General features: G+C 48.3%; 2 protein-coding genes and 1 long non-coding RNA gene across 7 annotated transcripts in view; 2 read left to right on the top strand and 1 right to left on the bottom strand.

Moving 5' to 3' along the window:
• Positions 1–19,264, top strand: part of CNDP1 (carnosine dipeptidase 1) — a 33,006-nt gene extending 13,742 nt beyond the window's left edge. For 2 of the 4 annotated variants that reach the window (XM_032654305.1, XM_032654307.1), the window contains exons 3-12: positions 463–612; positions 1,171–1,333; positions 2,026–2,114; positions 5,698–5,898; positions 8,303–8,387; positions 10,307–10,467; positions 11,587–11,751; positions 13,181–13,322; positions 16,192–16,339; positions 16,523–17,757. In XM_032654305.1, the coding sequence (XP_032510196.1) occupies positions 463–612; positions 1,171–1,333; positions 2,026–2,114; positions 5,698–5,898; positions 8,303–8,387; positions 10,307–10,467; positions 11,587–11,751; positions 13,181–13,322; positions 16,192–16,339; positions 16,523–16,589 (1,371 nt within the window). In that variant the 3' untranslated portion in view covers positions 16,590–17,757. Of the gene's footprint in view, positions 1–462; positions 613–1,170; positions 1,334–2,025; positions 2,115–5,697; positions 5,899–8,302; positions 8,388–10,306; positions 10,468–11,586; positions 11,752–13,180; positions 13,323–16,191; positions 16,340–16,522; positions 17,758–18,699 lie in introns of those variants that run through there. The other 2 variants (XM_032654306.1, XM_032654308.1) reach the window with 2 other exon arrangements.
• LOC116765105 lies at positions 15,287–23,662 on the bottom strand. Its single transcript, XR_004353146.1, has 2 exons — positions 22,702–23,662; positions 15,287–17,365 (listed from the first exon to the last, which is right to left on the bottom strand). It is a non-coding gene; the product is annotated as an uncharacterized LOC116765105 (long non-coding RNA).
• Positions 23,660–24,867, top strand: part of ZNF407 (zinc finger protein 407) — a 430,215-nt gene continuing 429,007 nt past the window's right edge. The window contains exon 1 of one of the 2 annotated variants that reach the window (XM_032654304.1): positions 23,660–23,814. The gene's annotated coding sequence lies outside the window, so the exon portion shown is untranslated. The remainder of the gene's footprint in view (positions 23,815–24,867) is intronic. The other variant, XM_032654303.1, reaches the window with a different exon arrangement.

The following is a 24,867-nucleotide window of genomic DNA, read 5'->3' as shown; positions in this document are numbered from 1 at the left end:
GAGTTCAAACTCGGGGTTACACCCCCTCCCGGATCCTGCAGGTGCAGCGGGGGGACCTCAGAGCTGAGATGCACGGGATGGTCACAGGGGGTCCTGCAGCCTAGCTGAGGCCACCGTGGGGTAGATCAGAGTGACCTGCCGGGACGTTTGTGGGAAGCCGAGCCCTCGAGGGGCGGCTGCTCTCAGTTCCTAGAGACCACAAAAGGGGCGGGGACCCGTGCCTTCTGTATGAGCCTGGTGGCGCTGAGGGGCCCAGGCCAGGCTTCAGAGGCGGCCTTCCACCAACCGTCCCGTCCTGCATTGACCAGCCGTCGCTGGCTTCTGGGTTCCTGGTCACGCCTCCAGCTGTCGTCTGCCAGCTCGGTCTCCAGGTCAGATGAGGGCGCTGGGGACCCGACGAGGTGCGCCCCCGAGTGGACGCGGATGACCCGCGTGCTGACCGCCTGTCGCCTTTCCTCCCAGACGCTGAAGGAGTGGGTGGCGGTCGAGAGCGACTCGGTCCAGCCCGTGCTGCGCCTCCGACGAGAGCTGCTCAGAATGATGGGCCTAGCTGCAGACCGGCTCCGGAACCTGGGAGCCCGCGTGGACTTGGTGGACGCAGGTTTTCAGCAGGTGCTGGCATCCCCTCCCGCCTCCGAGCAGCCACTTCCCCGGGCATCAGCCAGGCTTCCCTTCGTGGTGGCAGGATGGGGGTTTGCTTGCCCTCATGCTCAGCAGAAGCAGCACCGCGATTCCCAGTAAGGGCAGAGATCTCCACCTCGTCCCACAGGAGGCTGTAGCATCGACCTCTCGTCCTGTCGGGACCCGGGGGGACGGGGGGAAGGTGGAGGGTGCGTGTGAAGGCCCCCCACTTGTGCTGTTCATGTCTTTCATGTGCTTCACATTTCTCCCAGATGGCTCTTTCCCTTAAGTTCAAATGCCTCTTTCTCAAAGGACCCAATCCCTCATCAGAATCAAGGCTTATTACTGCCCCTCGGGAGTAGATGGGTCTTTAATCTGCCCTCCCAGTGTCGCCTGCTTTAGCACTGACAAGCCTGAATAGTCTGTTAACAGGACTGTGTCCACCCGGTTGGAGCTAGTAACAGACTCCTAACGCCATCCATGTCTTTGAATTTTCTGGAAGAACCAAATGGCTTTTTTTCAAAAAAGTTACCCATATTCCGTCTGCAGCTGCCTGATGGTCAGAGCCTCCCGATACCTCCCATCATCCTGGCCGAACTGGGGAATGATCCCAAGAAGCCCACCGTGTGCTTCTACGGCCACTTGGACGTGCAGCCTGCCAGACAGGAGGATGGGTGGGTCACGGACCCTCACACGCTGACGGAGGTGGATGGTCAGTGACCCCTCGTGCTGGGCTCTTCTGTGGGTGAAGGACTGCTCGTAGGGCTTAAGAAATCGAGATGTGACTGCTCCGGGCTCCAGGCCTTACCTGCCATCGTTAGGAGTGCAGAGAACGCTGCTCTCATGGTCCACCGGTTGGTCCAATAAGGCTGGTTTCCCTTCAGTTGTTAAAGAAACCATGAACATTTGTGCCCCTGGGCAAATCAAGTTCCCATTAGGAGAGTTCTTGGGTTTCAAGGAAAATAGCTGTGTAGGTCACATATTTTCTTTTTTAAAAACACCAAATGTAATTATGTTTTATAAAGACAAGAAAAAGAAAGGTTAATGGAGAGACACATACACTCTTTTTCATTGTCCTGCTAATTGTAAAATCTCAGAGTGAGAGGCTATATTACGTGACATTCTGCAACAAACCCGCGGGTCTTCTTCAATGAACTTGGATAAAATGGCTAATTACTATTAAGGCCAAAGGGATCTGTATATTTCAAATTAGCTTACGTTTGCTGGCTAGCATACTATTTGTACATAAGAAACAATACTTTGTGATTTCAGAGCAAGACTTCTGCCTAGAAAAATAGAAAGCACCATTAAAACAATTACCCGTAAAGCTACCTTTGGTTTTGGCTCACTAAACTTGGCAGAGGTGTCCATGCTTTTCTGAAAATTCTTCCCCCAATTTTAAAGGAAAACTGTATGGCCGAGGAACGACAGACAACAAAGGCCCTGTTTTAGCGTGGATCAACGCTGTGAGCACATTCAGAGCCCTGGACGAGGTAGGTGCCGGCTGTGCTTGGGAGGAAGGGTGATGATGGCGATGATGATGGTGATGGTGAGGATGGTGATGGTGATGATGATGGTGATGGTGATGGTGAAGGTGATGGTGATAATGGTGATGGTGGTGATGGTGGTGATGGAGGCAGCTGGCTTTGAGCTGCGTGATGTCCTTTACTCTTCCAGCAATCCACAGAGGAATGTGTTACAATCACACGCATTTTACAGATAAAGAGAGAGAGGCTTGGGAAAGGAAGGGAACATACTCAAAGCCACCCAGCTGGTCTGGGGCAGGGTGATACCTTGATCCCGTGCTGTTGACATGCAACAATGTGACACAGCAAAAAACATGAGCCTGTGGCTACATCACCATCTGCTGGGACTTGTCTTTTTTTATCTTCAACTTACTCAGCTTATCTTTTTTATCTGCAACCCGTCCCTCTTATCACAAAGTACGGTTTTGTTAGTAGAGACAGACATACACTTTAAGAAATAGATTAGCTGCTTTGCAAATTATCAGGATAGCGATCTCTGGGGTGTGACGTTCTGTCTGAATCCCTGAGTTTTTTCTATTCTTGTGGGAAGTGGTTTCAATCCGTCCAAGGAGGGGTTATGGTGGGGTGCGGCTTTGAGGGGAGGGCTGCTCTCTCAGACCACCAGCCAAAACTGTGTCGTTTGCTGCGCTCTTGAGGGTGGTTTCATCTCGCACCGCTCGTTTCTCTTCTGGCAATGAGCATGCTTACCCTCCAAACAGGATCCAATCTAGCTGTGTGGCCATGGGTGGGAGACTTAACCTCTCTGGGCTTCAGATTCTGTTCTGTAAAAGTGAGGGTGTTGATATGGGCGCCCGGCCCTCTAACACGGGGTGGATTTGATGGTGTGAGTCCAGCCCTTTCATGCAGAAATGGCCCTGCTAGTCGGTGAGCTTGAGCCTGTGCCAGGGAGACCAGGCCCAGGGATGAGACCCAGCCTGTTCCAGTCTGGGCTCCACAGAGTATGGGCTCTGTAACCTGGGGGTGCAGAAGGAGTTTGTGGGGTCACCTTAAAAATGTGCAGCCTTGCTACCTTTCCCTCATCTTACTTGTGTGGCTGAATTGAATTAAGCACTTTGGAACACTGGGAATTTAAGAGGAAGTGGGGCCCATTTGTTGGGTTCATGGACAGAAAGGGACGTGTCGGCTGTCACAGAGCAAACCCCCGCCAACCATCCCCACCCCGTCCCCAGAGAGGCTCTGGGAGCAGCACACTCCTTCCGGGACAGGGATGCGAGGTCGGGCTGGGATGATGTGCCTGTCTGGTGAGGACTCGGGTGGGTCCATCTCCGGGCACCGTGTCCCCTTGTCCACAAGACAACTGGAGCGGCCCAGCTGTTGCCCGAGGTTCAGGTCCTTGATGCTGCTTCTCCCAAATCCTGTCCATCGAGCAGGTCCTGACGTTGCGTTTTTTCTTTCTCGGAGGGGATTTCATCAGACTCCAGGGGCTTCTCTCTCATGAGGCTGTTGTCTCCTGAGACGTAAGCAGAAGAGAGGGTTTCACTGCTCTCACCTGACTGCTTCGTCTCACTGAGGAAGACAGGCTTAGTGAGTCAGGACGCTTTTCTGCCTGGGCCCTGCTGACCACTGCAAGGTTGTCCTCTTGTTCATGGCACTCCCCTAAGTAAGCCCTTGGTTTCTCTCTCTCTCTCTCTCTGTTTTCTTTCTTCCTCCCTCCCTTCCTTCCTTCCTTTCTCTCTCTCTCTCCCCCTCCTTCCCTCCCTCCCCACGTCCCACCCCTCTCTCTCGTTTTCTGTCCTTCTTTCTTAAGGAGAGGAAAGCAATATTTATAAGACAGGTCCTATATAAAGGTCAAAATCTGCTTTGCTTTTTATTTGTTTGTTTTTGCGGTATGCGGGCCTCTCACTGCTGTGGCCTCTCCCGTTGCGGAGCACAGGCTCCGGACGCGCTGGCTCAGCGGCCACGGCTCATGGATCCAGCCGCTCCGCGGCACGTGGGATCTTCCCAGACCGGGGCACGAACCCGTGTCCCCTGCATCAGCAGGCAGACTCTCAACCACTGCACCACCAGGGAAGCCCCTGCTTTGCTTTTTAAATTTCAACTCTGAAACGTATAATCGCAAACAAAACAAGCAATCCCCACTCTGCCCTTAGAAAAGTCAGTTAATCTCCCTGAGCCTCACTCCCCTCATCCATGATCTAGGAATGAGCATATCTGTCTCCAGGCTTGTTGCGTGGATTCAGTGAATATGGAAAGGTTCCCTGGAGCCCGCGAGTACTAGGCCCTTTATGAGCTCTGGTCTCTTCTTTCCTCGTTCCCTTCTGCCCTCCATCCCCTCTTTCTGTCTTGCTTACAGAGCACTTAAATGTACAGCACCTCACTGGATCGTCTTACCAAGAGGCAGAGCAAGTATTAACAGAGAAGTGGGCTGCCGAGAGGTGAAATGGCTGGTCCCGGGTCCCTGGGTGTCAAGGGACAGAGCAGAGACCAAAGCCCAGGCTGGGCGGCCAGCCCCACGTCCTCCTCCAACACTTAATAGCTATTGACTTGTATTTTATTAATCACATTTTGCCAGAAAATTCTTAGGCTTTCCAGCTACTTCTTGGGAATCGTTTTCTAGTTAAATGTTAATAAGGAGCTTTCAAATACTAAGATTTCAGAACTTTAGCTTAACTTCCTAAGACACATAGAAATGTATTCAAGGAATGCATTGAAAAACCTGTTATCCCCAAATGCCCTTAAGCAGCTGAATGACCGAAGGTCACATTTCCTAATACATAATCCTCCACTCATCCTGCCTTTGTTAATCTGGGGCCAGGCAATCCCACTTATTAGAGCTGATGAGTGTGTTTGCGTTGCCTCGTCTGCATAGAATAACTGTTCACCCCCCGCCCTGCACGTGCCTTATGCTCTAGGAAAAGCCGTCGACCCCTCTTCTCCACACGGCTCTCAAAGACATGAAGTTATAAATTATACAGACACAAAAAGATCAAAACCAAATGGGGGAAAGGCACATTGTAAAAATTTTAAAGGCGCTATTCCATGTCCTAATATTAGAGAAAAACTCAAGGTTCATTTTGCTGCAAGATCAAAGCCTTTGAATAAGTTAAAAGGCAGATTGAACTCGTAGCTGGAAGATAACAGATACCTGAAATGAAAACTATCCTGAGGCTTAAACATTAGACAACCTTTCAAAGGAAAGAGTTCTCATTTATCATGCTCAGAATTATGAGGACAGAAAAGAGATTTGTAATTGAGTAACCTTTCTGGAAAAATTCCTTCTGGGGAGAAAGAGGAACGGGCTTCTCTGCAGGGGCCGAGCGGAGTCCCATATGGTGGGCGCAGCCTTTTCTTTAGGGATGCCCTGCCCAGATCCTCTGTCATCAGTCTTAGGTTGATGGCTCACTGGCCATTACCTTGAATTCTCCGTCAACCTGAGTTAAAACTCCTTCGTTATAAACAGAGCTTTTGGGAATGTATATAATAATTCAGTGTGTTTAAGTTACATGCAAACAAATCCTGGATTTTAAAAGGTGAAAGGGCAAGGTGTCCACTTTTTTTGACAGCGTGGTTTGCTCCACTGTTAATTCAGGATCTGCCCGTGAACGTCAAATTTGTTATCGAGGGGATGGAGGAGGCTGGTTCTCTTGCCCTGGAGGAACTTGTCCAGAAAGAGAAGGCCGGGTTCTTCTCAAGTGTAGACTACATCGTGATTTCAGACAATCTGTGGATCAGCCGGAGGACGCCCGCGCTCACGTGTGGGACGCGAGGGAACAGCTACTTCATGGTGGAGGTACTTGCCAACGGCAGCCGCCTGGAGGTGGATCCGTGCTGGGGTCCCGGCGGGGAGGACAGAGAGTAGACCCCGACCCAGGGGCATGGCCCCGGGGGATCACGGGGTCCTGGGACTGGGGGAGTTCATGAAGCACCGCAGCCATGAACGCATGTGCTGTGTACGTTTTTCTGGAGAGAAGATTCAGAGGGGTTTGTGACTCACCACGTTTTAGGAACTCCAGCTGTGAAATTTGGAGGCAGGCACGGGGGCACTGGGGTAAGGAGACTGACCGCCTGATTGGGTTCTGGGGATGCTGTGAGCGGCCGTTACCTGCCCTGCCCACCATGTCTTGGGCAGAAAGAGAAGGGGTGCCAGCACTGACAAGGCCGGCACCCGAGGTCTGGCTCATCTGACGAACAGCCTTGCGCGCACCTTAACCTCTGAGCCTGTTTCCTTACCTCTGAAGTGAGCACAGTAATCCTCCCAGGCTTGCTGTGATCACTAAAAGTGACCTCGAGTTCCACCCTGACACGTGGTCTGCTTCCTGCTCCTTTTCTATTAATGCAGACAAGCTGTGATGGAGCCTGCAATTTAGAATCAGAAAGTCCTCCCTCATAGAGCAGCTGGAAACCGCAAAGCGGGGGTGGTGGGGGGGTGGGGGGATGGTGTATGAGAGCCAGAGGGCGGGTGCGATCCTGAGCCGGGAAGGGCTTCCGCTCTCCCATTGGGGTCCCGGGCAGCTGCAGAAGCACGGTGGAGTCCGAGTTGTGCAGGCCGTGGAACATCTCGCTATCCTTGTCCTCTTTCTACTGCTGAGTCAGAAGGAAGTTTCTCTGCCGAGACATGCTGGAAGTAGTCTCTGTGGGGAACAGGTGGGCACGAAGAAGTGGCTGGCGGGCAGGTGAGGGTGTTTAGTCCCCTGTCCGAGCAGTGGGATATTGTTTGCAGCTGTGCTCAGGAGCCGGTGGTGGCGACACCCCAGTGGGCAGGGTTGATCCAGGGCTGTGCCCAATGGTGTGATGGAGGAGACGAAGTCAGTCAAGACGTCGCCCACGGAGAGGCTGAAGGGATGCACAGGGGCATTCAGGTTGAATGGGGAGAAAAGAAGGACAGGAGGACGAGAGGTGGGGAGGTCTTGGATGGGTCGAGGGACTGGACGTCTTGCTGTGGCCCAGAACTGGGGAGGGCAGGCTCGTGACGAGGGGGCCAGGAGGAGGGAAGCTGTGAGCAGAGGTGGGATAAGGCGGCAAAAGACTTCAGAGGTGGGGCTCTGCGACCCCAAAGTGCTTTGTTAGCATCCCTGCCTGGTGAGATACAGGTCTTAAGCTACAGTGACTAAATGGAAGATTCACCTGGCAGGGCTTTAAAGATGGCGATAGAAGCAGAGAAGGGCCAGCCGGGCAGGAAAGGTGAGAGGCAATGGGTCAAAGAGAATTAAAAAACCCAAACTCATTAGAACTTGGGAACCGATTGGACATAATGTGCCTGGGAGAAATCCAAGATCATTTTTCTTTTTAAGATTTTTTTTTTGATGGGGGCCATTTTTAGAGTCTTTGTTGTATTTGTTACAATATTGCTTCTGTTTTATGTTTTGGTTTCTTGGCCGCGAGGCATGTGGGATCTTAGCTCCCCGACCAGGGATCGAACCTGCACCCCCTGCCCTGGAAGGCGAAGTCTTAACCACTGGACCACCAGGGAAGTCCCCAACATCATTTTAAGGGGATAGATTTATAGGACTGGCATCTCTCCTTGTTTTGGAAACGGCAAGCTGGGAGGAAGTAATTGTAGGAGAAGATGTTCCCGTCTAGACCTCCTCCAGTTCAGAAGCTGGGAGCACACCAAAGTGTTATGTACCATAAGCGACTAGAAGCTTTAGGTCTTGTGAGTAGGTCAAAGGTCAGACCTACGGAAGGAGCGCTGAGAGTCTGGCGGTTGTAAAGGAAGTCCCGTGGGCCTTGAAGCTCTGTGTGTAGAGTGATCCAAGGATTAATCTGGGGGCGAAAAGACAGAAAATAAGTCATCAGAGGAGACGTAAGTAGAATGGTCCTGCAGGAGGAAAAGAACAAGGAGAAGAAAGTTTCCTGGAGAATTTTCTGGAAGGAGGGCTGAGCACGAGATGGTGTGAAACCAAGAGCAAGGCAACTGTGCTGCCCATCAGCCGTTAGGCCGAGGAGGGGCTGGTGGTCTGGGATTTGGCGCTGTTGGTGGCCAGGCTGGGGCTGAGGTCGGTTTCGGGGAATTCAGTGGGACCTGAAGACCTGGGGGGCAGACGCTCCACATCATGTGACAGAAGCACGGTGGTGACAATGTCAGCTGACCCCTGAGCCCTGAGGGCCACCCGGGGCAGGTCTGCCGCCCGGTGAAAGGTGTCTCTGAGCAGCCACGGCGAAAAGCAACTCCCTTCCCGTTCCCTGTCTTGCAGGTGAAGTGCAGAGATCAGGATTTCCACTCGGGGACCTTTGGTGGGATCCTTAACGAACCCATGGCGGATCTGGTCGCTCTTCTTGGTAATGTCTTCTTTGGTTTCACTTTTTAAGCATCAGGGAATCTGCTAACGTAGTTCTGTTTGACTCAGTTGTCTCCCCCTTGGTTTCCAGGCCAGCCCTGAATAAGGGTGGAGCGGAGGAAGACCACGGTCTTAGCTTCCCCCTTGGCTAAACGTTTCTTAGGCTTATTACGTCCACGTTGTTTCTCTTCATGGACTGAAGCCCTTCCTCAATCCACCCCCTTTCCTTTCACTGGATGTTGTGACACATCTGGCTGTACTTGAGGATAGTGGCAGAGACCTTTCTGGAGAAGCATGCAGAGTTGGTGCGCAATCTACCCACACCTCTTGGCTTCCTTCCTGTGAGTCCGTGTGGTCCCACGTGGCTCAGCGACGCCACTGAGTTTGCTCGTTGCCCCTGCCCGTGACCTCCTCAGGTGGTGGGCCTGGTGGGTGCAGGTGGGAGTCGTGTGTGTGTGTGTGTGTGTGTGTGTGTGTTTCCAGAGAGCCAGCTTGCCCACCTGACTCACCTGGAGCTCTTGCCTACATTCGGACAGCCCATCTTCTGGGTGGATCCCAGAATTGAAGGAGGCTTCATCTCCAGGGCCTCACTTGCAGAGTTCTGGCAGGGACACCGCGTGCGTTCATAGTCACAATTTGGTTCTTTTTAAAAAAGAGGTTTCCAGGTTACATAAGCCTCAGACCTCGCAATACCTGGATCTTTCTCACCTTTCTCACCGTTAAAGAACAAAGAAAATTTGTTCTTTAATGGTAGTTGCATTATGGTTTTTACCTTATGAGCTATGGAGCATTTGGTGAAGCAGATAAACAAACCAGAAATGGTCACGTACATCCTAAGACTTCTTCCAGCAGGTCTGCTGATTAGCTGTGTCCCACAGCCAGGTGTGATGTCCCAAGGGCGACTTTATGCAAATTTTACAACGTGCCCCTTTTGGGCAAACTGCCAAAAAGCACTCCCTCTTTGGGGATCAATTAGCAAAAATCTCTCTTTTTTCCATATTGACACAGTTCTACCTTGGCCACGCCCTCCCGAATCCCCTTGGCCTTGACAGCCTCCGACAGGGAACCACCAGCCCACGGGGCGACCTGTTGGGAGGTTGCCTCTGGGTCTTCAGGATCACCTTTATTCTAGAGCTTCCTGCTCCTTCATTGTCCAATTAAATCCATCCATCTATCTACCTATCTCTCTCTGCATCCATCCATCCATCCATCCATCCGTGTCATCAGCATCCACTTCTTTTATAGATGCTCGTTGATGATTTTTCACTCATCGCTGTCAATCCCCAAACTTTTTCACACATAACAGAGCAGTGTATCTGCTTCACCACTATGAAAGCTTTCATGGTTATGACGTGGCTCATAGACTAGACCTCAAGGCTGTTACGCTTTTGATTAAAGATGAGTATTTATTATATTATTGTGGTGTGTGTAGGGGAGAGAGGTTGAGAAGGAACGATGACTTTCAGTTTCTCAGGTTTGTACGTATATTCACATACATATATATTTAAAATATTTTTCTAATGAACACATTACTTTTTAACTCAGGATAAGATAAAACTAAAAAAGGAACCTTGTTTATGATGTAAGAGTGTAGCTGAGAACTTGCATGTAACACAGGTAAGTCACTCCAAATGTAACTGATTGCAGAGCCGTGTGTTTCCATCCCTCTGTCGACAAGGTGGACGTTAAAACGGGTCTGACGCAGGCTGAGTCTTCCTGGTGACTGGCTCCTTTCTCCCACTGTCACCTCTGGGACGTGAGCTACTGACAAGTGGCTCTGCTGTAGGGCCCAGGGCCAGTCACAGGGCCGGTCGCAGGTCCGCTGCAGCCCCAGGAGGGTCCCTGAGGCTCTGCTCCAGGGCCAGGACCCCACGCACCTGTAGCTTCCACCTGCCTTTGTCTCCTGTGTGTCTCTCATAGGCAGCCTGGTGGACTCTTCTGGTCGAATTCTGATCCCTGGAATCTATGACCACGTGGCTCCTGTTACAGAGGAGGAAAAGAGAACATACGAAGCCATCGATCTGGACCTCGAGGAGTACCGGAACAGCAGCCAGGTTAAGAAATTTCTGTTTGACACCAAGGTAGGTCACACGTTGACGGGTAACCTGAAAGAGGAACGATGAAAACCCGTATTTTCCCAGTGCCTAGTTTGCTATGTGCTGCTGTTCTGCACATCTCAGAGCTGAGAGCACCTGCTAATCAGGGGCAGGTTTCCCTTCACGAAACCTCGTGGTCCTCGTGGTCTAGATCAACTGGTCCTTTTCTTGGGGTCCGTCTGGCACCGGCCTCAGGCGCCTAACCACAGGGCAGTGATTCGCTTCACAGCCGTGCGTTTCCAAACTGGCTTATGAGACTCAACCTCACGCCAGCCCTCAGCCAGTGGGCTGAGCTTCCTATCTGTCTGTTTAAAGGTTGAGAATAGACTGAGATCATTTCAGCTCCAAGACCCCTAATTATTCATTTTTTAAAAGACAAAACCAAGAGCTTTACGGGGCTAATGTGTAAATTGCTACGTTGCTGTTTGAGTGTAGTAAGTAAACCCAGAGCCCAAAGCATTGGCTACTGGTAAATTTAGATTTTGTTCTTTTCCCTTCTACTTCTCCTCCTCCTTAAAATAACAACAACAACAACAACAAAACCCAAAACAAACAAACAAAAAAGACCCTTGCCTGCTGTGGTGTTTGGTAGCTCTGGCTGGCTCCTGGGCAGACGCTCCAGGAGAGGGAAAAATGCCGAATACAAGTGGGGAGTTTACTCTTATGAAGTATGTCTCTTGCCTCAGTCTAGCTCTCTGGTGGCCACTGGCTCAAATGTCTGTAGATTTCTTTGAAACCTTCTGGAAAATAAAATGCACTTAGCATATAAGTTATCATGGCAATGACTGGGGATAGAAATTTACAATTGAACCCCAGGTTTGGAAAGGGCCCCTGTGCCATCTATTAACTGCAAACTTCAGAGCTGGAGTGGTGAGGGGCCCTTGTCAGTGGAAGCAGCTAGGGCAGGTGAAAGCAGCAGAGGGCCTCAGGTCCTGAGGGAAAAGTCCACCTGTACTATTAGTCCAGACATATCTAAGTAAGGTGCTAATTAACTTGTTATGAATGGTGTCACAGATGTACAGAAATTGGTGATACAAGCAATATAATTCAACTGGGTTTTAACTAAACACTCCTCTATATAGTAAAACGATTATTTTACTTTAGGAGGAACTTCTGATGCACCTGTGGAGATACCCATCTCTTTCTATTCATGGGATCGAGGGCGCGTTTCATGAGCCTGGAGCCAAAACAGTCATCCCTGGCCGAGTGATAGGAAAATTTTCAATCCGTCTAGTCCCTCACATGAATATATCTGTGGTGGAGAAGCAGGTAACCAGCGTGCGTTGTTCTCCCGCCCAGTGGCAGTGCCATTTCTGAGCGCCGCACACCACAGTTTAGCGGGCAGTTCAGCTGTTCGCATTGAAGTTTTTTTTTTTTTTTTCCAATACAAAAGGGACTGGAACAAAAGGGAATGTCAAGAAACTTATAAATTTTTGTTCGGTAAAAATCTCTTTGCTCAATTATACGCAATTATAGTAGTCAGATAAGTAACCGTTTGGAGTTGGAGTGATGGGAAATTTTTAAAAATTAAATGGTAGCTATGAAGGCAAGATTGGTTTTACACCCATATGGAGAAGCTAACTGCCTACGGCTGGGCTGAGCTGGGACATCTCAAGCTGCAGTGATCAGTTTGTCTGTGATGTCTGAAATCTACACTCTGAAAGCAGCCATTTTAATGAAAACGTTCCTTATCTGGAGGGAGTGCGTGTCTCAGTTATCCACCAGTCATCAGTTTACCTCGTTTAACAGAAAGTAGACTCTGAATAAATAAGCTCAGGAAACACCTCATCCCACCCCCGTCTATCCCACTGTCCCTTTCATTGTCTTCTCAGTGCTGATTACATCTCCATCCTTCCTCGCTCCCTCCCTTTTTGTCCCTCTGTCTACAACATATAAATTCCACGAGGGCAGGACCGTCCTGGTCATGCTCACAGCTGTGACCCCAGCACCCAGAACAGTTCCTGCCACATGACAGGCGTCCATTAATATTGGTTGAAGCAAATATTGGAAGGATTTTTTTTTCTTTTTTTTTTGCCACGCCACGCGGCCTGTGGGGTCCCAGTTCCCCGACCAGGGATTGAAACTGGGCCCTTGGCAGCGAGAGCGCGGAGTCCCAACCGCTGGAGCGCCAGGGAAGTCCCTGGAAGGGCTATTTTAGAGTATGGAGTTGTTCTCGGAGGATTGCCTGAGTAGCAGCTGGAACAGAGCCAAGAAAGAGAAGGGCGCTGATGACACGGGTCCTTCACAGCTTAGCTTGGAACTGCTTCCACTTCTCAGAAATTTCCAAATGCATGGTATTCCCCATAAGAGTCATTAAGGTACTGGTAAGTCCAAAAAGAGTGGTCAGTCGTCAGATGGAGAAGTTGTACTTGTATTGTGTTTCATAGTTACCAAAATTCATAATAACCAAACGTTAACAGTCAGACACCCTGGTGAGTATGGGGAGGGTCAGAGCTGGGATTGGAGGATCTGGGGACAGAAGGGGAGTGAGAGCTCGCGTTCCTCCCACTGGCGAAGCTCCCAGTCCTGGAGCCCTGCTCACTCCACGCCATCCCTCCGGAAGAACTAAGGTAAAACCCAAATACTTGAATTTGTTGGGTTGAGATTTCATCAGTTTCTTGTTGAAAGACGACTGTACGTTCATGGTATGAGAGAATAACTTGAAATTTTCTTTTCCACCTGAAAATGTTCCTTTTAGGTGAAGCAGCATCTTGACTATATATTCTCCAAAAGAAACAGCTCCAACCAGATGACTGTATCTATGACGCTAGGACTACACCCGTGGGTTGCAAATATCAGAGATAATCAGTATCTTGCGGCAAAAAGAGCCATCAAAACAGGTTGGACTTCAGATATTTTTATATTTTTATTAAAAAAATTTTTTCACATCTTTATTGGAGTATAATTGCTTTACAATGGTGTGTTAGTTTCTGCTATTATAACAAAGTGAATCAGTTATACATATACATATGTTCCCATATCTCTTCGCTTTTGCGTCTCCCTCCCTCCCACCCTCCCTATCCCGCCCCTCTAGGTGGTCACAAAGCACCGAGCTGATCTCCCTGTGCTATGCGGCTGCTTCCACTAGCTATCTATTTTACCTTTGGTAGTGTATATATGTCCATGCCACTCTCTCACTTCGTCCCAGCTTAACCTTACCCCTCCCCGTGTCCTCAAGTCCATTCTCTACGTCTGCGTCTTTATTCCTGTCCTGCCCCTAGGTTCTTCAGCACCAATGCCCTTCACCATTTCAGTAATTTGCTGAAGGGCACCCAGCTATTAGTGGCAAAGCCAGGGTTTAAGCTCACACCAGATTTGAATTTGGGGCAAAATGATGGACTTGAAAACCTCCAGTACTCCTGGAAATGATGACCAACATTTGAAAACATCCTTTTAAAGGCACAGCTGAACTTGCATGAAAGTAAAGGAAATCTTCTGGGGTTAACAGTGAAGGAGCTCAAATGTAGTGCAGTGAGCAAGCTGACATGGGCCACCCTGCGGGGACTTGTTCTTCCTGCTCACAAGGAGGTGTGGGTTTTAGTGGTTTCGGGTCAGCATGAAGCAGACAACGAGACCCACTACATAAAGGCCTCGCTCCAAGAGCCACGCTCACCCTGGACGGGGTGTGTGTGTGTAAACTTGGCCGTCCTTGCTTGGGTTTTCGATGAACACAGGGTCTCCCCTGAGAGTTTTGAACCATGGACCTGTCTTGGCATGGGTTTGGGTCTTTAATTACTGTGTGTGGTCGTGTTCTTCCCAAGCCCATGATGGACTGCCTGGCTGGTGCAGACAGCCCCAAGGCAGGCCATGTGAGCTTTGCACTGAAGAAGCTTCCTGCATATGTGCTCCTTGTATAAAATTACAGAACACACGAGAAACTCAATTCCAGCCTATCCGCCTCTAAAACCAGCGGTCTTTTTACAATGCCATTCTGCTTCTCCAGAGGTAGGGAATAGCTTTATTTGTAATTTCCTCAGCGGTGCCTGTTTTGACTTCATGTATTTCAAAGTCCTGGACAGGATACTTGATTGGTGAGCAGGGACACAGGCCTGGGCTTCTGGCTGTCCGGGGAGGAGGAACAGCCAGTCTTTTCTGCGGCAGGAATGGGACACTGCCAACAGTTGCAAAGTGGGGGGCTCTCCTAAAAGCAGGGGGAGTTTTGGGGTCTCTCCAAATGTTAGGTGGGAAGACACTGGCAAGTGTTTATATAGACTATGTGCTATATTACAGCTGGGCCTTGGGCCATACCCCCAGAGATGCTGGAGCTGGAACTGGGGGTCCAGACCTCCTTGGAGCCCTCACTGTCTGTCAGGATTATCACTACAGGGACACAGACATTAACAATCACAGGACAAGTCCAAGGCCTAGAGCCGTGCTTCTCTGCATAATCATTCCTACTGTCCCAATTGTAGCAGCATTTTGCCAATTTTGGAGTGAAGAAAAGAGGAAGAAGGGTTAGGAAGATACATGTCATGCCCCTGAAGAGAGGCGTGTGGTTGAAATGTCAAGGCCTGACGTACTCTTGCAGGAAGGCATGGGCGCCTTTGGGCCTGTTTGTGTGCTGGACCAGTTCTGCTAAGCAAGTCCATCGTCTTTATTCACATTCACACCTTGCTCTGCGGGTAGAGAAGGTCGGGCACGCTCTCTCTTGCAACTGTTTCATTTTTCACTCCTGCTCTGTCACCAGCAGCTTGTCCTCTAGCCTAGAGGGTTTGAACTCATCTCTTTCCAGACCCTAGGATACCTGTTAAAACTATTTCCTGGGATACCTTGAAAGTTGAGCACAGACGCTGAGACACTCAGGTGACGGTTGAGTACAGCTGTTTGTTTGTATACTGGTTACAAACAAAAAGCAAAGAAGCCCCACCTTCCCAATATGTCATTCATGCAGCAACCATAGAAGGGGGCATACCATCTTGTGCCGCTCCCGCCAAAAATGCATGACGTCTTCCAGTCAGGAGAAAGCATCAGACAAACCTAAACTGAGGGACATTTTACAAAACAGCTGATCAGTACTCTACAAGAGGGTCAAGTTCATGAAGGTCAGAGAGAGGCTGAGAACCTGTCACAGACTAGAAGAGACTCAGAAGCAATGACAAAATGCAGTGTGGGATTCTGGATTCAATCCTGGTATAGAAAGAGGGAAAAAGTGGTAAAATTCCAATCAGGTCTGAGTCTACTTAATAATATTATTCCAATGTTAATTTCCTATTCTTGATAATTGTACAATAGTTATATGTTAACATTAGGGAAAGTAAAGGATATATGGGAACTCTGTACTGTTTTTGCAACTTTTCTGTAAGTATAAAATTAGTTCAAAATACAAATTTAAAAATATTTTTAAAAAGTAGATAATTGTACTTCCCTGGCGGCCCAGTGGTTAAGACTCTGTACTTCCACTGCAGGGGCCTCAGGTTTGATCCCTGGCTGGGGAACTAAGATCCCACATGGCTGCGTGACCAAAATAAATAAAAGAAGTTTAAAAGTAGATAACTGTAAAGAAGGCAACCACGGTTTTCTTCTTGGCTCTGTTGATGATTTTAGAACATAAATTATGTGAAATCAAGAAGCTTACTGAACCCAAGCATCAAATTTAATGATTAAGACAAAGAAGAGGAAAAAGACAAAGCAAACACTACATTTGAGATTGCTGGGGGTAGTCTTGTCATTATTTTATTCAAATGCCTTCTTTTCGTGTGTTTCATTCAGTGTTTGGGACAGAGCCAGACATGATCCGAGATGGATCGACCATACCCATCGCCAAAATATTCCAGGGTACCATCCGGAAAAGTGTGATGATGCTCCCGCTGGGCGCTGTGGATGATGGAGAGCACTCTCAGAAAGAGAAAATCAACAGGTCAGTGAGTCCTGTAGGCGCTCACCCCTCACTGCACAAGCCTGGGTCCTCACACCGGTAACCTCCAGACAGGCTGCATACTTCAGATGCAATTTCTGTCATCAAGTCTTCCTGTTTAAACTGTAGACTACTTTCCCTCTGTCATCTGAATGGGAATAACAGTGTCTCTATTTCTCTTGTTAGGTGGAATTACATAGAGGGATCCAAATTATTTGCTGCCTTTTTCCTAGAGATGGCTAAGCTGCATTAATCATGGTAGGAACCTTCCAGCCTAGGCCTGACCTACTGACAGATCCCCTTTCACACAACCCTGGGCAGGAACAAAATCTAACTATTCAGAGGAATTTGGTCCCCAAAATAATGTTTTCCCTTGGACATCTGGACCAGTAATAAAATACTTCCAAGGCGCAGACATCGGACATGGTTTTGTGTCACCGTGCACACCTTTCTAAAGCCACAGCCACCTTCAACAACCTGACTTCCCTGAGTCCTGCTGCGGCTGCCCCAGGCCTGGACTCACGGTACCCTTCAGGATGAGGACAAGTCTCTGATGAGATTCTCCGCTTGCAATTTGATTGGTGTAATCACTGCAGTTTGCGCTCTAGGCCTCTAAGTGCTTGACACACAGTCATCCCATCCGGTGACTGTCCATCCTACATCAGCCCTGCTTTTACCACTTGTGCCCTTTATCTTATTGACAAACATGTTGGTCTCCAGCACTGCCTACTGTAATTTCCCTGTGGGCTCATTTTCAGAGGAGTTACTAAAGCCTGATACCGCATTAACCTCTTGCTTCCCCTTCATTTATTTTTCCTGCTTCTTCAAAAGTGCTGAAATGGAAATGATCAATATTCATATGCTTATATGCCATCTGGGATTCCTTGTGCGAAAATGAGTACTTTTTAGGTTCCAAGCCTCTTTACCTTTGCTGCAATTGATGCCAACCGACTGCCCCTCCTGCAGCCTCTTCTTTCTTCCTGCCCCGTCAGTGAAGGCCTCCTTGCTCTCTCTTCAACATCTGTGCACCTGTCAATGCGCCACAGCAGAATTAATCCTGATAGAATTTCTCTCACCTGCTGGAACTGTACTCAGTGACTACATCTAATAAATTGCTCAAAGCTTTTAATAGCATCGGTTTTAGATAGAGAGCTAATCAACCCTGACATCAGTAACACATTCTAAATTTAAAGCCATCAGCTAATGCTGGGTTCATTAATCATTTTAGTTAACCATCTTGTTTGGCTTGATTGGATTTGACAGTGTAAACAAACAAAAAAATGCAATTTTTCTACAGTTGAGTATATTTAAACAAACAGATTTAATCTTTATAAATTACTTAAATCACATTAATGGAGAAGAATTTAAAGGTTTGTTAAAAATGTTTCTCATGATTCTAAATAAAAAACAAGCATAACACATTCCATTGCTTCATGGGTTCTTGAAATGTCAGTTTTAAAACTTGCTGCACCTCATCTAAAATGGCTGGACCAGAGGGCCCGTAATTCGGCTTGTCCTGAACTGCGTCACAGAAATGGGACCCAGCTGAGGCTTTAGCCACTTTTCCTCTGATGCTGGAGAACATTTAAATGCTGTCTGTTGAGTATGGGCAGGAATTTGATATTTTTTTGCTATTAAGCTTGGTTTGTGCTTGCCAGATTACATAGAATCTTTTGACATTTTGGATTTTGTAGGACCTAACTGGTGTATCTGGCAGACTTCTCAAGAACTGAATATACAAGAAGTTTATGATCCCCATTTATATTTTTAAAAGGGTGTTCATATTAGTCAATTAACAAGGCTGGTTAAAATGTATTGTAACCACATCTGAACAATGTAACATCAGTTTGTTTTACCAAGCAGCTAAATTATAAGATTACTCATTCACTGATCTACGTTCCTGCTGAATCTCTGAGACCTGCAACGTCTGGTTAATTATTCAGCTACCACCAGGCAAGAAAGGCAGGACAAAGGCTGAGGTCACTGAGTCTAGGAGATCCCAACCTTGGAATGTCTGGGTGCAGAGCCATGGTTTTCTGCCTCTAGGGGTCACGATGAGTGTCCCTAGCTCTCCCAGGTCCATCTGGGTTTTCTACCCGGCCCCAAGCCAGGTGCCTACCTGGGTTCTGCTGTGATCTGGAGTCAGAAGGGAAGTATTTTCAGGGCAGTTACACACATACGGGTGATAGAAATCTACCCGCTTACTGGCCAGGAGGCCAGGTAAAATTTTTAAATATTCTCTATCTCCAATCTCTTTGTCTTCCATTTCCAACTCATCTCTGTACTTCAGGGGTCCAGTGAAATGCGCTGCACACAGTAGGTGCTCAATATTGCACGCTAAAATCCTCCTCTTGGTTCCACAGCTGCATTTTTGGGCTTTCCCTGGCCTGGACTTCTATCTTTATGCTCTTTGCCTCACATCGTTCCTAGTTGAAACCGTCTTGGGAGCAGCTAGCACTGGGAAAAAGCACATGAAACAAGTCATGCTGAGGTGCCATGGACTGATAACAGCGCCTGTGTATCCTCCCAGGCAGCACTTGTCTGCGCAGGGGCCACAAACCAGCAGCCGTGAGCCCCATACGGCTGCCTTCAGTGCGTTTCACGTGGCCTTCACGTTGTTCTAAGCACTTCTGAATTGGATGCCAGCATCTCAAAATCAGCAGACCTCACCCAAATGACTTCTCTTGAGCAGTCAGAAGACTGGGTAACACCATCTGCGGTTCGTGCAGGGTGACAGCCCGCTGAGCTGAGGAGCTGTGCTGAGCATCGTGCCTGGCCCATAATATGTGCTCAGTAAGTTTCTTAGACGCAGAGTAAGAAGGAAGCTCACGAATAATACAGTTGTATTTTGGCTTCTCACTTCTGATAAGTAACTCTCACTTAAAAAAACAAGACCCGGACTTCCCTGGTGGCGCAGTGGTTGAGAGTCCGCCTGCCGATGCAGGGGACACGGGTTCGTGCCCCGGTCCGGGAAGATCCCACGTGCCGCGGAGCGGCTGGGCCCGTGAGCCATGGCCGCTGGGCCTGCGCCTCCAGAGCCTGTGCTCCGCGACGGGAGGGGCCACAACAGTGAGAGGCCCGCGTACCGCAAAAAAAAAAAAAAACAACCAAAAAAACCACAACAAGCCCCCAAACAAATACCATTTTATGATAGGTCCAAATGATTTTTAAATACTATACTATTTTAAATATCTAGTGTTATATGTATTCAATGCCATCTAGCTATTATTTTTGAATTTTATGTTTCAATTCAAGTTTGAATACTAACTGAACATGTAGTAGATAAACAGTTAAATAATGAGTTGCGGACTTATGTAAGATGAAATAAAATATTTGTTTCAGTGGTAATGTACCTATGGTTAAATCTAGCATAATTCTATTATCTATCTGTAATACCACTGCTGTTCATGACAAGCCGCAAACTTAAACCCAGGCCTAATACCTGCACATATCATTTCTGTTCTTCCACTGACCAGCTCTTTAACATCTGCATTCTATATCGCAGGCCACTTAACTGGTAAGAAAGATAATCTCCCTCTTTACTATATCAAAACAACTTTCTTGTTTGGCAAGCAAGCTCTGGGAGGCTGAGGCTGGCTTGGGGGTGTTCTTTGTTCAGCTGTCCAAAGGCTCAATCAGTCGATGAAATAAAGCCAGAAATACAGATTTTCTGAAGCAAAGTGTTCTTTTTCTTTCCAGCATGATGTGGAAGAGAACGGATTAATGACTATAATTTCTTAACAGTTATGATAAGTAAATAAATGCTTCTGAGCTTTCTTTGACTAGGTAGATTAAAGAGAAAAAAAATTGTCACTACGTGGAAAAATTTTATTTAAAAAATTATTCTAGTGTAATTTCTTACTGAGAATGAAAAAAGATGTCAGAGAAATTATGCCTTTGACTATAATAGAAAATATGAAGTTTTACATCATCTCACCTCCCACATTGAAATTCACCAAAACAGCATTCAAAGAGAACTTAGATTTAAAATTCTAGCGTGGGTGGTTAAGTGTTCCTAGCCTACTCTCATTGTTACTGTAGGTAGGCATGTGAGTGTAGTGGCAGAAAATGTTAACTTAAAGGAAATTAGAACTTTAAATGACACTGTTAAAGTAAATGAGTCATCAAGAATGGTTAGTCACCAAAAATGACCAATGCTTCCTTTCAAATTTTAAATAATTATAGTCAAATAAAGGCAGCTATCTAAATTTTATTTAAAACCCCACTTGAAAAACTGGAAGGCAGACTTCAGGGCTCCTACAGAGTGAGGGGAAGAGGTTCAGGAAAGGACAGTCACAGAGGGGAAGCAGTGCATTCTGCACGCCCAGCCTAGGTCTCTGGATGACCTCTGAACCATGCCTGTGTGAGGCGGACGAAAGCCTCTTGGCTAAGGCTGAGGGGACTGAATGTGACTTCAGCTGCTACCATGACAGGAGAGACAAAGTTAAGGAGTAGCAGTACAGCCAGAACAACTGCCTGTTAAAACAGCAACGACAACAACCAACCTCTTCAGAAGAACAGAAGTGAATTCAGAGTCTCTACGTTATATTACTCAAATATCTAGGATACAACCAGAATTACTGGGCATTTAGGAAAAAGGGAAACATGACTCACAAGAGAAAAGAGCAAATTAATGAAGATTAACCCCAAGATGATTCATACGCTGGAATTAGCAGACAAATATGTCAAAGCAGCTATTATAACTTTGCTCAAAGACACAGTGGAAAATATGCCTTTAGTAAATGAACCAATAGGGAATCTCAGCAGAGAAACAGAAATGGTAAGACAGAACAAAATAGAAATTTTAGAACTAAAAGATACAATATCTGAATTAAGAACAAAAAAAATCACTAGCTGCTTTTAACAGATGATTGGAGATGACAGAAGAAAGAATCAGAATAGATCAATAAAAATCCAATCTGAAGGTCTGAGAGAAAAAGAATGAAACCAAAACAAAAAAGGACAGAGCCTCAGTGAGTTATGTATAATATCAAGAGGTGTAATATATATTTAATTGAAATTCAAAAGAAAAAGAGAGAATGGTGAAAAGTAACAGTATTTGGCGAAATAATGGTCCCAAATTTTCCAAACTTGGTGAAATACATAAATTTACAGGTGTTCAAAGTTCAGAAAACCCCAAATAGTATAAATATGAAGAAAATCATGCCTAGGTACATCACAATCAGATTGCTGAAAGCCAAAAATACAGAGAAAATTTTGCAAGTAGCCTGAGAAAAATGACAAATTACATACAGGGAAACATAAAAGGGAGAAAAACATCTGAATGACCTCTGCTCATCAGGAAAAAATGGAGGCCAGAAGTAATGGAAAGACATCATCTTTGGCAAACATGTCTTAAGCTCCAAAGGAGCTTTATTATATATATATATACATATATATAACATATATATAAAGGATATATATAATATATAAATTTTCTAATAAGACACAGAAAAACAAATTTTTCCTATATTCTTGGATTCTCTTGAGCATTGCATGACACGTAGGTGCTTAATAAACCACAGCTATCACCGCTGTTAGTATTATCTAATGGAACAGTCTTTTAAATGTTTTAATGAGAGTAACAGTATTGGACACTATTACTGTGGCTTAGAAATTTTAGAGCCTCTTCTATTAACAGAATGACGAAAGACCAGAACTTTACCCTAAATGACTAATTTTATACACGAGGAAGTCAGGTTGACTTCCTTAAGGTCACTGTATGATGCAAAGGTCCTGTCTCAGTAAAATACTGCATGATGGGGAACTGAAAAATAAACTCAGAAGAAAAATAAACTCGCTGCTCAAAGAAGGAAGACACAATGTTAACTCAGGTCCCAGGGTAAGAAAGGTAGCAAGGTCAATCTCCTACAAATCAACAGAATGCCTCTTCAGCATGGAAAACAGTGCTAGCTACTCTTAAGTGTTGAGAAATTCATCACCTTCTCATCCAAGACTAACACTCTTGAACTAGCTATTCATTAAAAGATGCAAGGTGGACTGGAAAAGGCTGACTCTGGAGTTTGAAAAGTGAGTTCCACCTTTACTAGCTGTGTGATCTTGGAACAGTTATTTAACTCTTCTAAATTACAACTTCCTGTTGTGGGTGACGGACATGAGAATTCATGTGGATTACAGTAAAAATTCGACCAGATAATGTCTATGAAAAGTACTCTGTAAACCAGTATTTAAAACGTTATTATCACCTGAATATTCTGACTTAAATAGCGTTGAGCTGGAACTGGCCTTGAGAGATGGGTTTGGTTTAGAAAGCCTACCATCATTATTACAGGGCCATCCTTTAAAAACTCCGTTTACCTAAAATTTTACAAATCCAATTATTTAAGAGCTCTCCCTATACCTACAAGATAAAGTCAAAACTGCTGAGCAAGCGGTGTCTCAAGCTGATCGCAAGTGGGATGTCGCCGCTCATCTCTATATAGGTGTCCGTCAAAGCACTTTGCAAGCCGCGGTCTTCCTTCCTGGATCTGGAGTTTCCGGGGAAGGGCTGTAAGCTTCAGGTCCGCGGATGCTCCCGCAAGAGCGGCAGGCGGCGGCGGGGACGACCACGCTTCGGTCGTGCCTTACTTTCTTCCTAACAATTCTTGCGCTGCGTCGCTACCGTTAATAAAAACGGTCCGGCGGGGGCTTTTTAAACACCTAGGGCGTTTTCGGCTTTTATTGCCAAACTGGCCGGCCACCACACTCGGTGCTCTGCCTCCCCTTTAGTATCGGAACTCGGCTCGTGGCTCCCTGCGGCCCGTGACTCCGAGGATCCTTTCTTGGAGTCGACAGATTGTCCTCAACATCTAGGGTTGCGCACGCGCCTGGCCCAGCAGAGAAACCGTGTCCCCGTAGACGGGCGCCTAGAAGAGCCGGGCACCGTTCGGGGCCCGGAAGGCCCAGGGCACCGGCCGCTCGCCCCGCGCTGCCCTCTGCGCTCACGCGCCGCACTCGGGGGTCCTCTACGGCGGGCGGGCGGGGGACGGGGTGGGATGAGGAGGCATGGGACACGGAAGGGGCGAAATGTCCAGAGGAATCCGCTTGGGGACTCTCCCCAAACCCCACTTGGCCCGCCAGCTCAGACACTTCCAGCCGGACGCATATCCCCTTCTTTAGATTGACTTCTTCGGCTTTCCGTTTTCCTCTCTTGCGGAGGGGCGGGACTTCCGGTCCCATTTCCTAGCAACTTCCGGCGAGAGCTGACAGACAAAAAAAAAAAAACAAGAGGCACATAGGTGTCCCGGCCAGTCGGGACAGAAAAAGGGAACTCGATGTGGGTTTTACTAATCCAGTTCCAGGATCCTGGTTTTTGGTCATGGTGTCCGGCGCGCAGTCCACGAAGGAGTCGGCCTGAAGACCGCCGGAAGTCGCTCAGCGGAGAGACAGGAAGTCCCGCCCCTTCCTCCCAGAGGGAAGACGGTGAGCCGGAGGAGTCAGTCAGAGGGGCGAGCAGGAGCGATTCCGTCGGCAAACAGGTAAGTTATTCTCTGGCCGGGGCGGGGGGTTTGGAGGCGGGGACCGTCCAGCGTCAGCGTGGGGCCTGGGGGCGGTGGCTTGAGGGCCCGGGCCCGGGCGGCTGGGCGCCGGGAGCCCCGCCAGGGCCCTTCGCTCTTCCTCCTCCCCCCTTCCCCCCCGCCTCCGCCCCTCCCCGCTCGCCGGTCCCTCCCGACGCCGCCCAGACTCACCCGACACACGCCCGCCGCCCGCGCGGCCTCGCGGCCGCCCGGGCTCCACGCCGCCAGCCGCTGCTCGCCCCCAGGCCCGACTCACACGGGCCTGGCTGTCAGGGCGGAGGCGGCGATTCTGCGCGCCCCTGCCCGCGGTCGGGCGCTTCTCACCGCCGGGCTTCCCCCGAGTGAAACGCACACGAGCTGCGGCGTGTCGGTTTCCTCCGGCTGCCCGCCCCCTCCCGGTCTCCCGGAGCCGCGCCGCTGCCACCAGCGTCGGCTTCCGTTTAGGACGCCGGCCGGGCAGCGGTCTGGAGCGCTGGTGCCCGAGAGCGGCACGACTGGAAGGGAGGGTCCTAGCCGCTCGGGTTCAGCCGCTCTGCCCTGGACGGAGACCCCAGGCTGCCGCACACCACTTTTTGCAGCAGCGGGTACCCCTCTTCCCAGCTAGCGGGCACGTCCTGTGTGTGCTTGTCCGCTTTCTGGGGACCAGTCTGGTGGAGGCGGGTGGCAGGAGCGGCTGACCCCTGTCGGCTGCGTCGAGGTGGGAATAGCTTGTTTATTTTAAAGGGGGAATTCTGGAGTGGGATGTCTTGGCAGGGTTGGCATCCAGGGACACACGAGTAGGATTTATTTTATGGGTAACCATAACCCTAATGGTGACTGAAGTATAACGTTACAGCTCGTGCCCGTGGAACTAATTACAGTGTGCACCTGTTCTGCGGCGAGGTGTTAGTCCAGCTGGAACACCGTGCAGGGAAGGACGCTGATTGTCTATTGATTAGAACATCATTAGGAGAGCTCATTTGATATATACGCTGTATACTTTATTTAGCACAGCAGTTTGTAGAGCAGGAATTA

Source organism: Phocoena sinus, chromosome 14 (genome assembly GCF_008692025.1).
Source record: "Phocoena sinus isolate mPhoSin1 chromosome 14, mPhoSin1.pri, whole genome shotgun sequence".
In the NCBI taxonomy this organism is placed as follows: domain Eukaryota; kingdom Metazoa; phylum Chordata; class Mammalia; order Artiodactyla; family Phocoenidae; genus Phocoena; species Phocoena sinus.
This window is presented reverse-complemented; position numbering and strand designations above follow the sequence as displayed.